The sequence below is a fragment of the Phalacrocorax carbo genome, chromosome 6 (assembly GCF_963921805.1).
Source record: "Phalacrocorax carbo chromosome 6, bPhaCar2.1, whole genome shotgun sequence".
In the NCBI taxonomy this organism is placed as follows: Eukaryota; Metazoa; Chordata; class Aves; order Suliformes; family Phalacrocoracidae; genus Phalacrocorax; species Phalacrocorax carbo.
Genome location: NC_087518.1, coordinates 15,222,226 through 15,242,995, shown reverse-complemented (window position 1 = coordinate 15,242,995; position 20,770 = coordinate 15,222,226). Strand labels below are relative to the sequence as shown.

Below are 20,770 nucleotides of genomic sequence, written 5' to 3'. Positions count from 1 at the left end.
CGCATTGTGACCAGATAAATACAGTTGGGATGAACTCAGGGATGAGACACATGGAAGTGAAGAGCTGCTTATTACAGACACAATTGTTTTGAGAGATTGTGGATACTGCAAGCTGACTAGGAAGAAGAAAATGCTTCAGTCTTTATCTTTTTAGCAAAGAGGTGGTCGTCTACAGGAAACTAGGATTTAGTATCTCTATGGTAATGCTACATTTCAATGAACTAAGCTTCGGGAGAAGCAGGATGGTAAAAGAAATAGACTAACATTAAGATGTTTTCAACACCTTACTCTGAGTATTTCAAGGGAACTAAACAGAACAAGTTAATTGGTATATAAGCACTGTTAAATTAATTACAAGGATTTACGAATACCAACAGAGACCCCACAAGAAAAAAAAAAAAAAAAGAAAAAGAAAGATAAAAAGATGTATACTGAAAGGTTAGAAATGTGAATAGAAATGAGTATCTGGGCAAGAAACCCCAACACAGTAGTACTCCATTCAATTTTTTAAAAATGCATTAATTAAAGGGGTATAGCTTAAAGCAGTATTTCTGGGACCGAGTTAGTAATAAAAGAAAATATAAAGTTGCTGTGTGGAGCACTACAAAAATTCTTATTCTTAGACAGCAGATAAGGAGACACACAGTGCCTGTGTGAAATGTTTTCATCCAAATTAAACAGATAATGCCCTTCATGCTTTGTAAGAACCCAACTTCAATGTTGTTGTGGGAAAGCATTGTTCAACATACTTTGATAAGCATTTGCTCTTTACTTTTGTCTCACTTTTATCAAATTGTCAGTCCTGGTCTTAATGATGATCCTACAATATATCAGCTAGACAAATTAATGTTCAGAGGTTATTTTTTATGACATCCCAGGGAGATTCAGAGAGTAAGATATTCAGAGAAAGTGATATAAGGCAGCCAAATATGTCAGCAGTTATGAACAACATATATGTTCTGTGCTTCACAGGAATTTGTACGTAGTGCATTACTGAGAAAAACTCCCATGTTTTCTTTTCCTCCCTTGTTCTAGCCCTTAAACGAAAGTTTCAAAGACTCATTAGCTGATGTACCAATCAATGAACACCATATAAAGAGCTGCGAAGCAATATTTGAAAAAAAAAAAAAAAAAAAGACAAGCTTTTGTCTGGTGACTGATGTTAATTTTATATAAAGACAAACAAAGCAGTTCAGATGGCATAGCAGAGAGCAGGTTTTGTGTACACATTGAAGTCTGCCTTATTGTCTGTTTCTCTATTATTGCTCATTTTCTTTCAAGTCTCAAAAGGGCAAAACTTCTATTACTGTCAGCTGGAGTAAGCACTGCAGGATCCGCCACTATACCTACGGTACCTTTGGCAAGACAAAATTGACTACATCTAGAAGCAACAATATTCAAGACAAGCCTTCAGGTCTTAACGGCCTTGGAAATGAAGGATTTCAGTAAGCATTTGGCTTTGAGCATAAGCTTAAATGCCATTGTGAATAGTAAAAGATCTAAATGGGCTCTGAAGCATTTTAGTGAATCTGACTATACTCTTTAAAGCAGCCAAATCCTACTCACATATGTCGAATACGTTTCTCCAGAAAATGTAGATTCATTGAATTTGCATGTTTACATGACCCGTCAGTCAAGAAGCTATACCAACAAAACAACAGAGTGGGCGGTGCTTAATATCCAGCTCCCAAAACGCTTCTCAAGAACATCACAAAAGGACCACGAACACCCACCACCATCCAGGGCACGGTTTGGGAAAGCCGCCAAACGCAAAGCTCAGCAGGACGGTCACGCAGAAACCCCTTAATTTAGACCAAAGTAAAGCGAGCCCCAAAGAGCCTCCTGGATGGAACTACCCGTTAGAGAGAGCAGATGTGAAGGACGAAACCCGTCGTCCCGCGAGGAGGGGGCCCCACTGGCGCCCCGAGCAGAAGCGGCCCGGAGCCGGGCCCCCGCCCTTCCTCCACCCGCCGTAGCGCTCCCATCTCCTCTCTCTCTTCCTCCCTCCGCAGCCGCCCGAACACCGGGGATAGTGCCCCGCCACCGCTTCGCGCCCTCAGCGGGACCTGTGGCCTCAGGCGGGGCACTCGTGCTACACCTCCCGGCCGCGGGACTCCATCCCCCACAACGCCTCGCTGCGGCCGACACCGCAGTGTGCGAGGAGCCCATTGGCAAAGCCGCCGCTCCGCGGGAAGCCTATCGCCTCCCGGCTCCTTGTGCGAGGCTGGCAACCGCGCTGCACAGGGAGCGATGTGGGCCGCTGCCGGGCGGCCCTCCTCAGCCCCGCTCGTAGCCGGGCAGCGCCATGAATCTGGGGTAAGGAGGGACAGAAGGAAGAGACTCGCTGGGCTGGCAGCAAGAGCCGCTCCCACCGGCTGGGACGCGGCCCTGGCCGGGGAGGGACGGCCCCAGCCCCTCACGGCCCGGGGGTCTGCCCGGCCTCCCTCTGCGTGGCGGGCCGGTGCCGCGGCTCTGAGGAGAATCCCACTGCCCGCCGACGTTAAGGCGCTTAGTGCTTCGCGGCCGAGGCGCTGGTGGCGGGAGCGCTCTGCGTGGCAAAGCCGAGGGGCTAGTAGACCCTTCTCTGGGCGGGCCACGGGAGGGGCCTGGAAAGCAGCTTTGAGGGATAAGCTCTTTCAAAACGCCCCGTTTCAGGTGCGAGAGGGCCGCCGGTACCACGCGCCGGGGCCAGCGAGGCGGGCAACTTTCCGAGCCAGGCCGCCGCGTTCCCTCAGGCCGGGGAAGCCCCCGGCAAGGGGCAGGACGGAGCGGCGCCCCTGTGACCGCGCCAGGGCCCGAACCTCCCACGCGGCCCCGCCGCCTCAAAGCCTCCGCGAAGGAGTAGAGCTGCTGGGCTCGGCTCAGCTGCCGTGTGGTGCCTGAACGTCCAGAATTACAGCTTCCAGCGCTTCTCACCTGCCGTATTAATTGGAAAGTTGCTTCCCAGCTTTATATGTGTTAGGCTTTTTTTAAAGATAAGCGTTATTTTGAACATCAAGGTTCGTACTAGATTTCTCAAATTAATGCAAGGAAGAAAGAAAAGCGTTTGGGTACTTTACACTCATACACCCAAACACTGCCAACTGTTTTTTTTCTTTTTTTAAAACCCTTATAATAACATTTGTTCCACTGTAAAATGTGGACCGTTTTGCATGAAAGCACAGGTAAAGAGTGTTTTCAGAATACAGCCTCTCTGTGATCAGCACTGGCATTCAGGGAGGCTTGTTTAACATTTCTTGTAGACACAGTTTATGTTGTTGGATATTAAATTCTTGATGGAGGCATATTGCTATGTATAACAACGCAGAGTACCACCTTCAGCATGAAGATTTACTTTGTAGCATGCAAATCCAAATTTTCCAGTATCAAAAATATACCCTCTTCAAGACCTGTTGATTTCTTTGTATTAAGTAACGTCTCACAAACATAGAAAGCTTAGGGTATGAAAGACCATCTGGACCAACAGTAAATACAGTGTTATAATAAGTACAATTGTCCTTGTTATTAATGTAAAAGTCTTACCGTTATCAGATTATTTAATATTTCAGATTCCCCCCCCTTCTCTCTCTCATATTTTGCAGAGATGGACTGAAGCTTGAAACTGAAGTGTTGGATGGAAAGCCTAGGCTAATTTTAGCTTCTTCCGGTATTTTTAAAAAATTATCTCAAGTCATCTTTAAAGCTTCTTGAAGTTAAACTTAAGATCGAAGCAATGTGAAGCAAAGCTTTATTGAAATATTCTTCAAATAAGAATACTTGTGCATTGTTATTTACATGTCCTCTTACCTACCAGCTGGTCACTGGTCTGGGATGATACTGAACTTCTGAGTAGTCTGCACACTAGTGAACATCTGGCAAGTAGTCTTGACTCTTTACAGCTTGTCTCTCCATTCATTAAAAAAAAAAAGTACTATTACATATTGACTGACATAACCTGCGAATTTCTATAATTTTATAGCACCTTACTTTCCAAGGAAAGAGACCTAATAACTCTCTGCTTAATTTACACAGAATTGCATCATTATAGTCACATTTCTGACTTTAAAACAGCTTTAGTATTTGGTAGTTGATGTTTATAATTTTCAGTAAGCAGTTTATTTAGGCCAGATCTCATTACTACCTTCTGAGGTTGACTTTTCCAGTATATGTTCATAATTAAGCTTTAAAAAATTATATTATTGTGATTTGTCAGACATATGTTTCTATACAAGCACAAGTCTACTTTCCCTAACTGTTCTGCATAGTAGTCAGGATACAGAAATTCTTTGTTTAATGCCCTTTAAATTATATTTCATTTTTCCATTTACCAGAGAGCTGTCTAATGAGGCATTATGGGAAAGTTTTGAGTCAGTAAAGAATACCAGTCTACCGGAGGCAAAACCTTGCAACACCTAAAAAGCAATGCTACAACTTTTGCCTTTTCCAACCATCGTTAACATTATCAGCTGGATAGGGGCAGTGTCCATCCCAGAGTGCTTTAAGATAAAGCATTATCTTTGACTTTGAATTAGCCTTGAACAGTCAGTCTTCTTCAGGAATGAACATGTTTATACAACTGATACAAACAGCACTTCCTTGATTCTAATAGTGTCAAAAATTGGATCAAATTGTATTTCTTCTGAAATTCCGTTTTCTGCACTGTCAAATACTGCTTGCAGTTTTAGGGGCTAAAGTAGGATTATTCTGTAGTAGCTTAAGCTGCTACTTGAGATAGTTGTTTCACTTTTACAGTGGGAAAAAACGAAGATAACCTGAAAGCAGCACTCTGGAGTTCACCTTTATGTATTTCCCCTTGTAGTGGCAAAGACCCTATTTATGCTTCTTTCTCCTTTCCACAGAGAGGTTGGGTTTGCATAGCACATAGAGTCCCACCTTATTTCTTTTCTGAATAGCCAGGATGAAGTCAAAAGTGACTTCTACCTACTCAGATGAGTGTTGAGTGCTTGAGAACCCAGCAATAAAGATGGCCACAGAGCACCCTTACTACTGAAACATCATAAAGATGATTCAGGATTTAATGCCTGTCCCCACAAGACAACAATTTAGCATACTCCCAAGTTTTAAAATGTTCATCTAGGTTTGAAACTATTAATAGTGTAGTTTTGCAGACTTCACAAACAGTGTTCCCCAATGTCTTAAATTGGTAATTAAAAAAAAGTATAGGTGCTACCAGTGCAAAATGTGCACAACCACTGCCAGAGCAATAATTGCATAGTGCAGCTGAAGAAGCCTTATTTCCAACACACGTTCCACTAAAACATCATCCCTACTATTTTCTCCCCCTTTTCCATTAGCTCTATGTGCAGGATTTCTTGTGTTGAGTACCACATTGCCTCTATTAATCAGTATTCTAATATTCTTTATTAATAAGTATTATATTAAACATAGTACTTAATATTGTTTTGAGACCACTACATCTCTGTACATTCCCTAGGATTCGGGTTAAAAGACTGAAGGGTACAATAGTGGGTGATGTGGTTATGCAGGTATTGTTTCTTCAGGCTGTCAGTGATGGAGACAGATAACATTATAGGGTTGGATGCAGGGACTATCCTGGAAAAGGACATGACACAGGAAGCAAACTGAAAAGTCACAAAAACCCAGCAATTAAAAACAAGCCATTACCACAGGGCTGTCTGAGAAACAGAATGAGTAGCAGGAGAGGATCAGACTCACAATAATTTTATTAGATCTACATAAAATTGGAAATAAGTATTGAAATATATCTAATTTTTTTTCCAACATACTTTTGAAGTGTGTATACTGAAATACCCACCCCCCCAAAAGAAAAAAAGAAGTAAAATAATACAATTGGGGCAGATGTTGTGGGGAAGGTACTTTCCCCCCCCTTGCAAAAATAAGATGAATGTAACAGTTTATTAATTTCTCAAGATTGTTTTTTCAGGAGGAGGTTATTATTAAATATGTCTCTTATATTTCTGCATTTGTTTCCCAAAAGATAAATCAAAGCCTGCAATGAAGGTAAGTGTAAAAATTACTTTTTTGGTTAGAGCACACAAATTAACTAGCTAATTTGTTAACACAAAGATTTGAGAACACATTTGAACTGTCTAAATACTTGTAATCAATGATGTTTATGAAAGATAAATAAGTATTTCTCAGGTTCATAATAGCTGTTAAAAAGGCTAATTAAAAATTCTATGACTACTCTTACCTTTGCAAAATGCTTTAGTTTACTTTGCCAAGAAGTTACAGCAGCACAGGGACAGAGACCTTAGAGGGATTCTGGTAAAATAGGGATCCGAAGCTCCAGATTAGTTGTCTAAGTTGTCTCTGAGTAGCCTGGAATGCAGTGAGTTGGGGAAGGAAAGAAAGCAGAAAAAGGTCTCAGTACATAGGAGATAATTACAAGTGTACATCAAGAAGCTTGAAAAGGATAAAACTTCAGTACAGAATGGAAAAATCAAGATCGAAATAATACTGGCTTTATGGTGAAAATATATACCTGTTTGAAGCTATGCCTGAGAAACACCAACGAAAAGCAGAATTAATGTTTATTAATTCCTTTAAATGTTATGCTACATAAAGTTATTTTTCATACTGTCATTTTTAAATATACAAATTTAGGTGCTATATCCTCTTCTAAAGTAGTCCTAGTACTCCTGAAGATATTTCATTAGTTTATACTGAGTTAGTTTCTATTGATGTAACAGAGAAGAAAAATTACACTTATTTTACTTGTTGCTTCAATCTTGGTTTTAGTTGTTACCTATGCAAATCTATTTCCTTATTTAATATATGGTGAAATCTTATTGCTTTAACAGATGGGTAATAAAGCCAGAGCACCTAAACAGGCATTGAGAATAAGGCGTACTGGACATGTTCCGAGGTCAACACAAAATGCTTGTATCAAGCAGGAAAATTTTACAAAACCAAGGAGTGAATCAAGCTTATCAATGACAAAAAGTGAAAAACCACAAGTTACTAAACACTCCTCACATGAAGCCACAACTGAAGATCGCACTCTGATTTTCCAAAGAGATAGTGCAAACAGCTATCCTGATTCAGAGAATCCTAATGTTGTTAAAAAAAGTAAACAGAAACCTCAAAACCCACATGTATCAGCTGAAGACCTAAGAAGTTTGGTGTGTTTAACACAAGAACAGCTTCAGCAGATTTTGATGACTGTAAAAGGAGGAACTGGAAGCATCTCTGAGGCTCATAAAGAAAAGCAAGAAGAAATGGGTAAGATACCAATAGTTGAATAAGTTAGTTTTATGGAAACAGAGCAAAATGTGAAAGCTTAACTTTGAGTTCATAATTTAAGTTTATTTGCAAGTTGCAGAGATGCTACTCATGTTTAACGGTCTCAGACAAAACACTGTTTGCTGTTATGGATATGAAATTGCCTCTTACTGTGCGGAACCAAGCATTCAGTAATTTTAACAGTAAAATTTAAGGATTGCTTGGTAGTATTCCAGTACTTTGAAGAGCAAAACAGTGAGCAATTCTGTCAATATTTCATGAAAAAATAAACCATTTTACATCGGGGGGAAAAACATAGAACTGCACTGTAGCATTATGATTAGGAGTTTTGGAAAAAGCAGTACCTCAAAGGGATAGGTCTTTCTGGTTTTGTGAAGAGTTAATTTCTTGCTGTGTGTCTCAAGAGTAGTAGTGCCATTTTCCTCTGGCCTGAATATGTACATATATCGTTTTGCCTAACTGTAACATTATAGTTGAATAGTTTGGGGTTTTTTTTCCAATTCTTCTACTCAGAAGCATAACTATTGCATATCTTGTATTATATACTTACTCCTGTTTGTGGACCTATGGAGGTGGTCAGCTCTTTGCCACCAAGAACAAGACACCCTGCAGTTGAGTCCCAAAGTCTGAGTTCTTAGCCAAGAATAGTGTTTAAGTCTAGCATTCTAAAAATACCCTGCGATGTTGTAACTTATGTGCCTCAACCATACAAGCAGGGCTGAAAACAGTTTCGTCAAATAGTGCGGAATTTGCAAATTTCTGCTGTTCTTAAAGTATATACTCTGCTGAAGAAAGTTTAGTGGTCACATATATATTTATATATATTTTTATATATTTATGTTCTACCACAGCTACTAATGAGGCATCAGAGGAAAACATTACAGTGTTGCTCCAAAAAGCTTGTGAAGTTTCATCAGTTCCAAATGAAGCTAACTCTGAATCAAGCAGGAAACAAGAAGCATATCTGCAGCCAGGAGAGAAAGATATGTATGTAAATTTGCATTACTGTCTACAAAAATTTTATCTCCAATAAAGATTCATATTGTAATTCTTAATCACAGTAAGAATCTTTATAAATACTAATTTAAAAGTTACCTCTAAAATTAACAGATTAACGTTTTAGGTAAAATTAAATTTTTTTTCCCTCCTTTTCTATAGAAAGGATTCATGGAAACCTGCTGACGTGTTTAGTACCTTGGGTGAAAGAGAAGGCGAGAAAGCCTTATTAGAATTTAGAAAGACCCAATGGAAGAAGGAATTAGGTACTTATGATATACAGAATATATTTTTTATCAATTTATTACACTCAGGATGCCAAGAAATTTTGTGTTCTTTATGCTCTTTTAAATTTACTTTTATCAGTGCAGTTGCTACAAATTGGAAAGTTTATAGTTTTATTAGTCTCCAAGACAGATTAAGATTCTTGAGTTCCAAAATTTTATGCAAAGATTATCTATAACTTCTTGCAAAAAATGCTTTTTAGCCAAAATATATTCAGTTATACTTCATATTTTAGCAGTTACTTGCCACCAATTTTGTCATGTTCTTCCAGTAGTTGGTAGCCATTTTCATTAACAAATTCATTTGTTCTTTAATGGGAAAAGTGTCACCCTAATCTGCAAGCATGACTGAATATATAAAGTTGCAATTTGAACTTGAAACAGTTTGCAATCCTACCCCATCACCAACCAAGGGGAATCTCTGTAGAAAAATAAAGATGTTTAACACAGTAGTAAAGTCTCTTTGACAAATTAAGCTTCTTATGATTCACATGCAGGAGCATTGTGTTTTGTTTCAACTTGGGTATAGACCATATGATTTGAGGATTGATTCTGCATTGTCAGTAGCTTCCATGTATAGCTCCATTGGTTTTAATAATATTACAGTAGTCCGAGACTGGTATAATAAAATGGAGAGAATTTATATACTTGGTTATTTCTGTTGGTTTTCCTTCTTCCCTGGGGACATTGTTAAGCCTTCTGTGTTTTGTAGTCTTCTCAGAGAGATTCCCCAATTACCTCTTCATCTCTGGACAGAGGTTCAGCTGCAATACTCTTGAGAACTGAGTCAGGTTTAGAATGATCGGTCAGACAATGGTGACTTACTCTTGTAGTCCATTTTACAGTCAATATTACAGGGTAGGCATGCATTGCTGCTTTTTTTTTTTTTTTTTTTTTAAAGCTGCTACACATCTGTATTAGGAAGTCTTACTAGAGTTTGGGTTTTTTTTGAAGATGAACAGGTAGCACTGAAGAAGAAACGGAAAGAAACTTCGGAGGGAGAGGTGGGTCATTTCTGGGCAAAACCTGGCAATAATAAAGCCTATAAAGAGGAAGTGGGAACAGCTGACCCAGATAAGGTAAGGCTATCAATAAATAGAAGCAGAGTACACAGTTTCCACAGCACTGTTCAACTTTTAATTCATATAAGATTTTCTTTTCTGTACGAATACAGAATTCAACCTCAGCAGTCACTTCAAGCTCTTTTGTGGCACAAATTGCTGCAGGTCCTTTTTTTACAGTTACGATTGCTCAAATTTGTAGCTTCACAAATTAAGATCTTTGTAGTATGAACAACCCATTCCTGTCCTTCCATCTTGATTCCTAACTAAAAGCTATAAATCTTTTCTAGTTCTGTTCTGAGGAATAGTCTCAGATGTAATTTGTGCTTATATAATTGTTTACATTGTTCATGAGCTCTCACGTATATTTGATTGCTTAGATAATAAACATAGCAATTTCACTTTTCACTCTAACCTGCCTTTTTAAAAGTCAGCTGTCCCTCTAAAAATGCTGCATCATGAATACATTATGCTCAGATGAGACTCGTTCTCCAGTGACATTGATTGCTGGTAAACAGAAGGTAGGGTTGCAGATTGCTGACACAGAAGTCACGGACACAGCACACGACCAATATGATCAAGCAAATGCCAGTTTATTACAGACACAGCACGGTTAATATAGCTCTTTAACCACCTTATTACACACCAGCCTATTGTTAATTGGCCAGTATGGCCTTGGACTTTATCGTAAGGATAGCCGCTAGCAGCATCAGCAACTCCCGAATGTGGATTGCCCTGGTTTTGCTACACTGTAACGGCACACTCTTGCTGATGGTATAGGATACGGCCCCTGTCCACAGAGTAGGGTCTGTGGCCAACCTTGGAATTTGCAACTTATTAGGAAGACGTAATGCCCTCCTGCACCTCTCCATAGTAAGTTTGTACAACGCCACTTTGTAAGTCTTGGTAAATACAAAATCACATTTGTTAGTAATAGCTACATAGATTGGTTTTAACTTGCGACATCCTTGAGGCCTTCTTGTTCACAGGCAGATTAAGTCCACACAGCCTGAGTCTGGATTGTTCACTACGTGTCCTTGGCTTTCCAGATATCCCACAGCAGATTGCTTTTTTTGTGTTATATTCAGTATTCCTAGGAAAGTTACCACTCTGCCCCATAAGAATTTGTTTCATTCTACATGAAGAAACACTGGATATGAAATGCTTAGTTACAAGTTTTGGCTGAAGTTTTAATGACTAGCAGCTTCTAGAAGTATTATTTACTTGTTTATAATATGATAAGGGCTATTTAATACAAACAAAACAGGTGAGCTAAATAAATCAAGTCACTTCATGGTCACTGTATTTGCAGACAATGTGTCCAGCTGACTCAGTTATTACCACTGAGGAAAGCTGTGTCTGTACAACTGCTTTAACCACAGAGGCTAATAAAGTTCGACTGAATGTTTCAAGTGCTCCAGCTGGGCAGTCTTCTGATTTCAGTTCTTCTGACTTACCAGCTGTCAACTGCACTGCACTTCTTTTATGGGTAAGATATTAAATTGCATGCAGGTTTTTGGGGGTTTTTTTGTTTTTTTTTTTTTAACTTATTGACCACAAATGTGTATCTTCAGAAGTTCTTCTAAACCAGAAGAATTCAGTAGACCTTTTTGCCCTGTCTAGGGAATTGTGTCTGAATAAATGCTTATCAAAATACTGATGCTTTGAAGACCGAGCATTTTCAAGGCTGATGTGAGGAACAGTACTAGAGGTGTGAGCTGAAGTGTTACTTAGCTTTTAAGTACGCAGTAAAGAAATAGAGAAGTGGGAACCAATCAGTAATAGAAGACACTAAAAAAATACATTCCTGGCAGAAGGTTCAAGAAGTAGTTTTTGAGTTATTGCTGGTAGGCACTGATTGAAAAGTGGTTTATGTCAGATAGCATTGTAAGTTCTGAGTGCCACTGGAGTCTCTTAAATAATACAGATATTCATTAAGAAGCAGTAACAGAAGATGGTATCTAGAATTTACTTGAGACAGTTCACTCAACTGTCTCGTTGATCGTGGTGCTGAATCTACCTGGAACAGAGACTGAGCAGTAACTCATAGGAAGAAGGAAGGGATTTTTACTCATGATACATAGAAGTAAGGTTTTTTGGAGTGAGAGGCTGATGGTTCAAGTTAGAATAGTATTCAAAGACTGGCTTATTTAGCGTCTTTCTAACAACTGAAGCATTTTATGGAGCAGTCATACATTACAAACTTACATTCATTTTTTTGTGCAAGAGAACAGCCCAGTTGTGCCCAGCAACTGAAGGCAATGTTTTCTGCCAAGTCCTTAACTGTATGGCTAGAAAAGGCTACTGAATTTTTTTGTCCGAGGAAGAGACTAGCACCTCTCTTATTTCAGGAAGCTGTGCCACAGGAGCAACCTCTTAGTGCTTTGAAACATGAGCAACAGAAGAAGTGGCTTGAAGAGCTGGACAAACAGAAGGAAGAAGCTAAGCTACGAAAAATAGAAGAAAAACTTAATTTATCAAAGGTATCTGTGGTTTAGAGGAAATTTTTGGAATAATAGAAGTTCTTCTCTCCCATTTTTGTTCTGAAAAATAAAAGATGAAATCGTAGACCTAATGAAGTAGCCACAAAGATGTAATTACCTGCAGCATGTCCAGGTTTTCACCATAAGTCCATAGGCCAGTCTAACTGAACATTCAGCCAGTATTTATTCCAGTATTTTGGTGGCAGAGAACAGACTACCATGTGTCTGGTGTAAGGTGTTAAAAATGCTTGCTGCAGAGATGAAAACAGTGATATTACTATACTTTGTCTTCTTTCCCACCATTGTGTGGTAGCACTAGGGTTTGGAAGGTGTTGTAGAGACCCTGGCCAGACACTTTGTAAAAAGACATTTTCTGTAGACTATGGAAGGAGATGAGAAAAGAGGAAGAAATGTTACAGACAACTACAGTGTGTCACAGTGGTGTTCAAATCCTGTTTCTAGCAATATTATTTTGATATGCATATATACACATGCATGTACATACACTCTTACGAAACTTTCTTAAACACTTGTACTCCAAAAAGTATTGAAGAAAATAGCCTTACCTTTTTTACCCTTTGGTTTTTCCAGGCTGTTGAATGTAGGTCTCTTATGCTGCATCTGTGGCCAATATAATTGCTTTGCAGGTGGAATACCTGAAGGGATACTGTCACTATTGGCCAATTTAGTACATTATTTTTTACACCTGGAGGTTCTTCATATGGAAGCTGACTTTTTTCCTTTACATGTTACTCTTTCTACTATATTAGTAGTTTTAAGGTCAGGGGAATACTCTGCATACAACCTCATACTGACACAGTCTTCCAGAGACTCTTTGTCTTTTCAAGTGAAGAAACACAGAGTGAGATTGCCCTATGGCTAGAATCTAGATTTCCAAATTCCTGTACACAGCTTTAAACCCAGGATTATATCTTTCACCATGCATGAGATATATTCACATCATGAGATGTTCTGTATTGTTAGTTAACAAGAATCTTGGTTACCAAAATTTGATTGACATGAATGTTAATAGTCAGTGGCCTTCTGGATTAAAAAGCTACCATTTTTACTCTCAATTCAAGCAATTACACAACTCCTAGATATAAATATTTCATTTTAATTCTACTGTTTGTAGTAATGGAAGAGAGCTTTTACTACTGACCCTCCAAAAAAACCCCTTGTTGCCAAGGTTGGTTACATACCTGCACACAACATAAATCTTTTCATTTCCTCAGTTGTTGAAAGAATCAGATTTCCTTTGCAAATTGAGCTTTGTCACTCTGAAGGGAACACAGCTGTGAAAGGTTCCTTCATTAGCTGCCTTGGTTTTTAATTTGATAGCTGTGCTGTGGGAAGATGGTTGTGGTCACCAGTGAGCAACCTAACAGCATCCTCACTTCCAGCCTCTTTATGAATGGAAGTTAATATGTACTTAATCTCATTTTTGTCAACATCTTTTTTTTCAGGTCTTGTGTTATACTCTCAACCCTTCTGCATATTGCACCACAGACTTGCATAAGAATAATGTAGATTGTCCATCTACTCTGATCTGCTTCTACACCACAGAGTATTCAAAGGGAACAAAACTCAGGGAACAGAAGGAAGAATAATTTGGATTCTTATTATGTACACTATGATTTTCTTGCTTCTTTTAAAATATATGTGAAACTTTTATGACACAAGGGAATTCTTGTTTAAGGAAAGGACTTGCGGAAGGCTGATCAGATTTGATTATGTTAGAATTTTTCCTGCAGAATGCAAGTTTTGAGGCGGCCATTCTCCAGTCCCTCCAAGGAAACAGTTTTTTAGCCAGAAGATAAAACCTTCTCAGTACCTATAGCAAAAACAAAGGCCCCTTAGGTGAAAATCTGTTATATGGAATATCTGAATTGCCAACACTGAGCCAAAAAGATACGCCTGGTTGGTACAGAAGGGAGACTTAAACCCAGTATGTCACCTCTACAGCAGTTTTAGGTACTTTGCTAGGCTAGCAATGGTGGCAGCTGTGGGTGGAAGAGATTCTGAAAGAAGCCCTATTTTATAATGGGCCTGTCTAGCTGAAAATAGGAAGTTAGATATTAATATCTGTGCACAAAGCACATTCATCCTGCTACTATCCAGAATTAAAATGGAGAGGGTAAATGTAGAACAGCCACTTGTTCATGTTACTAGAGAGAGAATATGTACACAACAAAAGGAGAGTATGGCAGAGTGGGCAGGGTACTGACCTCTCAATCAAGCAGTTCCCAGGAGTATTAGAAAAATTATGGAATGGAATAATAATATAAATTGAAAAAGCAGTACCAAAAAGCCTGAATCCATGTTCACTTACTTTTTTATTTTTCAAATTTTTTTATACTTGCTAATTTTTGGGTTGGTTTTTTTTCCTGAAAATATAGTAGCAGTATGTTTTTTCTGACCAAGTATATGGATCAGCAGTATAATTCTGATCTGACTTGTATTTTAAGCAACAGTGAGACTTCTGCTTTCCCATTTAGGGAATTAACTACTGTCTGTATTGCAGCCCCATAACAGAGCTTTTAAAATGTTCCTGTTTTACAATTGTGTATTGTCTGTTTTGTTAACCATACTTTATAGAAACAGCGTAATTGAGCGCATTTCTGTTTTTTTTTTGTTGCTTCATATTTATTTAGGCTGAAGAGCATGACAGATGGGCAATGCATTTTGATTCTTTAAAGAACCACCTTAATGCTAATGCAAAACACCCCCTAAATGGAATGTACAAAAAGCAGCCTGAAAGTCTTTGCCTGTCATCTGACCCTAAGGAGCTGACTGCTTTTATTCACCCTTTTTCACCTGCAGCTTTAGGCAACCCCATGCCCTCAAAGGTGGAAAATGCAGAAAAAGCTGCTAAAAACAGTGCTTTGGAATACAGTCAGAAAGTCAGGTGAGTGAGCTTTGTAAGGGTATTCATCTTCCCAGCTGGTACATTTCTGATACCTCCTCAGAAATTTTTTAAAAATTGAATAAGATTCTTTCAGTCTGAACTTTGGATCTTACTCATTTGGCTTTTGCTTTTTTCAGAAATACCTGTTGTTTCATTTTTGAAAGACACAAGTGCTTCCATTGTTCATTAACAAAATTTACTGCAAATAACCATACTTTGTTCCTTAGTAGAATGAATTTCATAATTGTAAATTAATACAGTGCAAACCCCTCATTTTAATAATTGTAAATTAATACAATGCAATAATATCAGTATGAAAATATTACTTGAAATCTAGCTGATCCTAATTAAGGAAGGCTTTAGGATTATTTTCTTATGATTAAAACCATTTACATGTTTCTTTGTTCACAGTTTCCTCCGTTCAATGACAGCACTCCTGGACCCTGCAGAGATTGAAGAGAGAGACAGGCGGCGGCAGAAACAGTTAGAACATCAGGTAGGCTTCTGTTTTACTGACACTATTTTGATGAGATGATAGGATGAAAGGTAGTGTTGTCACATCAATAAAGCATGAGATGTAATACCAGAATCCAGTGAGTGACTTCCATGCTTCAGATTACATGTTTACAGTTGTTTAATTGTATTTCATTCAGTTAGACTCTACCATTTTCTTTTAATGTTTGTACAGAGATGATTGCATTTCTGTAACTGAATTCTTGCCTCAAAAAAAGTACAGTGCACTCTTTAGAGCTCTAGTAGATTTGTGTGCATTTTTCTTCAGTCTTCACTGTCATTGGGAGGACTGATATTTACAGGTACCCACTCCATGAATCTTTAGATTTTTATCTACCTTACTGTCATTTACATTACTTCTGTGACGCTCTAATTGAATGTATATCTGCATGATGACATCTCTAGCACAGTGACTTAGTATAAATGTAATGAGCCTGTTCTGGTTAAGCTGTTTTTCTGCTAGATTGAAATACTAGCTTTGAGTACATAAGGTAAAAATCAGACCACCATTTCTTCGCAAGAAAAATAAAGCTTTTTTGAAAACATAAAAAGCTACTTCTGTTTCTCTCTGAGTATTTCAAACTGCTTTATTGGGCTGGTGGTTCTCACTGCTGCCCCCCCACCCCTCCAAACAAAAAAAAAAAAGTGGGGGGAAGGCAACTGCCTCTCTTGTGAGAAATTAAAAGAAACAGAAGCGTTTGAAAGAAATTGTCTTGATAATTTTTTATTTGTCCAAATCCAATTATTAGGCACCTATATGGAAGTATTAGAATATATAGCTTATAATACCTCTAATGTTATATCTTTTAATTTTCCTTTTTTTCTGATACTACTAGAAAGCAATAATGGCTCAGGTAGAAGAAAAACGGAAGAAGAAACAACTGGAGGAAGAGCAGAGAAAATGGGAAGAACAAGAGGAAGAACAGCGCCTAGCACGAGAAAAAGAACAAATGCAGAAACAGTTTGAAGAAGACATGCTGAAACAAAAACAAAAGGAGGTGGGGTTTTGCATTTTCTTTAGTGCAGATAGTCTGCAATAATACTGGGTTTTGCAGAAAATGGTTCTTGTTCTTCACCTTCAAAATGGTGTTGCCTCATAATTTTGAAAATTAAAACTATCTGAAATTTAGACATTTGAAATCAAAATGTGTTTCCTCAGTTAATAAACTTGTAGAATCATCTGAGTTTAAGGCAGGTTTCTTTTTCTGGACAAGGGCCTTTTCATTAAGAGAAACGGATAAGAACAGGTAAAAATGGAATTGTAGTTTTAAATAATGAAACATACATTTTAAAATGCAAATTTTAAAATAAAGAAAAAAAACCACTCAAATATGTGATCCAATTGTTGTTGCTAACTTGATGCTTTTAAGTTGCTTCAGTACCATGAACTTTACCTGACTGGATGTGCTTTCACTCCGGAGTAAATACTTTTCAGAATATATTCTGGAAAAGTAATTTTAAAAGTCATTCATGTTCTAGAGCTTTGTCCTCTGTAACTATTGCTGAGCTTTACATACTCGTCTCATACAAAAGTTGAATCAAAGGTAACATTTTGACCTTTGGTACATAAAAATTTTACATGCGTATACATTCTTACCTGTTACAGAAGAGTCCGTAAAAGGTTAAAAGCTTTGTCTGATGTTTTATTCTTCCTTCTGGCACAGTACCAGCCATTAACGTTTGCTTCATATTTGGAACAGTAGCATAATTCCATGATGTCATAAGACAGTGTGATTCTAAAAACACACACCCCTCTAAAACCTGCAGACATATGGCTCCCTGATTTCTCTGCATTTTCTGGACAGAAACTTGTAGCATCTGCCTGTAGATGCTAGAACAAACTGGGAAAAAAACTGGGAAAGTCATCTTCCTCTGTAATAGTTCAGCTCCTTCAAAAGATGTTATCCTATCAGTTGTTATTCTTTCCATCTGTAAATGCAGTAGGAAATGGGGATGAGATGGTAATAGCAGTTTGGGAAGGAGATTTTCCTTGGCCCAGTCTCCTGCACCTTGAGCCTGCTGAGTCTCGAAACTAACCCTCATATTTAGGGGTGTTCTGCCTGTGTTAGGGAGGCTTCTATTGTCTCCTTTTTGTGCAAGTAGAAGGAAGATGGGTTAATTATTTTTATTTAGGCTTCTTTAATTAAACCACATGATATAGGAAGTCATAGATGGCTGAAATCAGATGGCATTTAGGAAAAGATTAATTTATTAGAAAGTTAAATATCTAAAGTTTGAGGATATAAATGCTTGCTTTTTAATGCTAGGATTTAACATCTTTAATGAGCACAGTAGAGGTTCTGAATTTATTTTTATAATCATAGAAGTTATATGTTACATATTGCATCTTCTCAACTAGTTTTGGTTTTGTTTTAAAAAGAAAAAGTTTTACTCAAAATAAGAATATATGTAAACCTGGAGGATTATATGGAGATCAAATACGCCTATTAATTTTATTCTCAAAATAAATGATCGCATATATTTACATTTTTAAAGGAACTTGTGACTCTTAAAACAAATGAGCTTTACCAGACCATGCAGAAAGCTCAAGAATTAGCACAGAGATTAAAACATGAACAGCGCATTCAAGACTTGGCTCAGAAGGGACATGACATTTCAAAACTTCAGAGGAATCTTGGTGGCAAGTACAAGTTTTTCATATTCAGTTTGCCTATTCCTTTGGTGTTTGCATGCAAGTTGTTGCTGGGGTTTGGTTTTGGTTTTTTTTCCCCCTTCTGCATTTGGGTCAGAAAATGTTCCTTTGCTTCATGAACCAAATTTCCAGACAACTCTTGAATGTGCCCAACGTGGCCGAGTCAACCACTTCCCTGGGGAGATTATTCCAATGGTGACTGTCCTCACTGTGAAAAATCTTCCTCTCGTGTCCAATTGGAATCTCCCCAAGAGCAACTTGTGTCCATTCCCCCTTGTCCTCAACATGTGACTCCCTGTAAAAAGGGAGTCTCCATCTTCTTTGTAGCTGCCCCTTAAGTACCAGTACATGGTAGTGAGATCCCCTCTAAGCCTCCTTTTCTCAAGGCTGAACAAACCCAGTTCTCCTAGCCTATCCTCGTATGGCAGGCTTCCCAGTCCTTTGATCATCTTGGTGGCCCTTCTCTGGACCCCTTCCAGCCTGTCCACGTCCTTTTTGTATAGAGGGGACCAGAACTGTACACAGTACTCCAGGTGTGGCCTGACAAGCACTGAGCAGAGTGGGATAATGACTTCTTTATCTCTGCTGGCGATGCCCTTTTTGATGCAACCCAGCATCCTGTTGGCCTTCTTGGCCGCAGCAGCACACTGTTTGCTCATGTTGAGCTTCCTGTCCACCACGGACCCCAGGTCCCTTTCCACAGAGCTGCTCTCCAGCCAGGTGGAACCCAGTTTGTGCTGCACTCCTGGATTACGTTTTCCCAGGTGTCTGACCTTAAACTTATCCTCGTTGAACTTCATAAGGTTCTTGTTGGCTCACTCTTCCAGCCTATCCTCATCTCCCTGCAGAGCAGCTCTCCCTTCTGGAGTGTCTACTCCTGCGCTCAATTTGGTGTCATCGGCAGACTTCATCAGGCTACGCTTGATGCCGTTATCCAGATCACTTATGAAGACGTTGAATAACATTGGGCCCAATACCGATCCCTGGGGACCCCACTTGTGACAGGTTGCCACTTGGAAAAAGAGCTATTTACCACCACCCTTTGGGTGTGGCCTGTCAGCCAGTTCCCCACCCGCTGCACAGACCACTTGTCTAGGCCATAACACATTAATTTCTCCAGGAGATGGCTGTGGGAGACTGTATCAAATGCCTTGGAGAAGTCCAGGTAGACAATGTCCACTGCCTGCCCCATGTCCACCAGGCAAGTCCCTTTGTCATAGAAGGGCACCAGGTTTGTCAAGCACGATCTGCCCTTAGTGAAGCCATGTCGGCTTTTCCCAATCACGTGCTTCATTTGACTTGTGATGGCCCCCAGGAGGATTCGTTCCATAACTTTCCCAGGGTTTGAAGTAAGGCTGATGGGTCTGTAGTTACCCGTATCCTCCCTCGAGCCCTTCTTGTAGATAGGGGTAGCACTTGCCTTCCTCCAGTCCTCTGGGACATCCCCTGTTCTCCACGATTTCTCGAAGGTTATGGAGAGTGGCCTTGCGATGATGTCAGCCAGCTCTCTCAACACCCTCGGGTGGATGGAGTCAGGGCCCATGGATTTGTAGGGGTCGAGCTCCTGTAATAATTCATGTACTAACTCTTCCTTCAGTGATGGTGGGTCTATGTTTGGATTAATGGGGAATTTTGTTCCCAAAGCCTGGGACCCAACAGTGCTAGTAAAGATGGAGGTGAAGAAAGTGTTGAGGACCTCTGCCTTTTCTGCATCGTTGGTAACTGACTCTCCTTTTCTGTTTAACAGTGGGCCTATGTTTTCCTTCTGTTTCTGCTTGCGGTTGACATGTCTGAAGAACCCTTTCTTGTTATTTTTACCATCTACAGCCAGTTTCAATTCAAATTGGGCTTTTGCTTTTCTAACTGCGTCTCTGCACACTCTGGCAATGCCCTTGTAGCTCTCAACTGATAATCTTCTACTTCTCCATCTCTGGTACGCTTCTCTTTTGGATCTGAGTAGACCTGGGAGTTCATTCTTGAGCCAAGGGGGCCTCTTGCTCCGCTTACTTCCCTTTCCTTTGTAGGGGATAAATTGGCTTTGTGCTTCCAATAGAGAGTTCTTGAAGAATTCCCAGCACCCACTAGCTCTTTGTCTTCCATGGAAGCTTCCCATCGAATCCCTCCCAACTGAGCCCTGAGTGAACTGAAGTTTGCTCTTCTAAAATCCAGAATCCTTGTCTTAGAGCTGACCTTCAGCATGCTCAGCAGGACACCGAACTCCACAATATTGTGGTCACTGCAACCAAGGCTATCACTAACCGAGATATTACAAAGCAGGCTTTCTCGGTTTGTGAAGAGCAAGTCCAGCAGTGCCTCATTCCTGGTTGGCACATCTAACATATGTATGAGGAAGCAGTCCTCTATGCAGTCCAGGAACTTGGTGGATGAGATGCGAGCTGCCGTATTTTTCTTCCAGCAGATGTCTGGGTAGTTGAAATCACCCATAAGGACCAGGTTCTGTTGGTCAGAAGCTTGCTTTAGTGCCCCAAGTATCTCTTCATTGGCATTGTCATCATGATTAGGAGGTCGGTAGCAGATGCCCACTGTGAGGTCCTGCTTGGAGATGACCCCTTTGACTTTAACCCAGAGACATTCGATAGAGCAGTTGTAATCACCATAGCTGACTTCGATACATTCAAGGTTTT

At 39.5% G+C, this 20,770-nt stretch overlaps 1 protein-coding gene across 5 annotated transcripts in view; it reads left to right on the top strand.

Moving 5' to 3' along the window:
* The first annotated feature begins 2,214 nt into the window (after window positions 1-2,214).
* CCDC66 (coiled-coil domain containing 66) overlaps window positions 2,215-20,770 on the top strand; it is a 30,118-nt gene continuing 11,562 nt past the window's right edge. For 3 of the 5 annotated variants that reach the window (XM_064453874.1, XM_064453873.1, XM_064453875.1), the window contains exons 1-13: window positions 2,215-2,316; window positions 3,582-3,646; window positions 5,960-5,982; window positions 6,786-7,206; window positions 8,079-8,214; window positions 8,386-8,489; window positions 9,462-9,586; window positions 10,881-11,057; window positions 11,920-12,051; window positions 14,706-14,959; window positions 15,371-15,455; window positions 16,309-16,470; window positions 17,969-18,113. In XM_064453874.1, coding sequence (XP_064309944.1) covers window positions 2,306-2,316; window positions 3,582-3,646; window positions 5,960-5,982; window positions 6,786-7,206; window positions 8,079-8,214; window positions 8,386-8,489; window positions 9,462-9,586; window positions 10,881-11,057; window positions 11,920-12,051; window positions 14,706-14,959; window positions 15,371-15,455; window positions 16,309-16,470; window positions 17,969-18,113 — 1,840 coding nt within the window. In that variant the 5' untranslated portion in view covers window positions 2,215-2,305. Of the gene's footprint in view, window positions 2,317-3,581; window positions 3,647-3,790; window positions 3,855-5,959; window positions 5,983-6,785; window positions 7,207-8,078; window positions 8,215-8,385; window positions 8,490-9,461; window positions 9,587-10,880; window positions 11,058-11,919; window positions 12,052-14,705; window positions 14,960-15,370; window positions 15,456-16,308; window positions 16,471-17,968; window positions 18,114-20,770 lie in introns of those variants that run through there. The other 2 variants (XM_064453877.1, XM_064453876.1) reach the window with 2 other exon arrangements.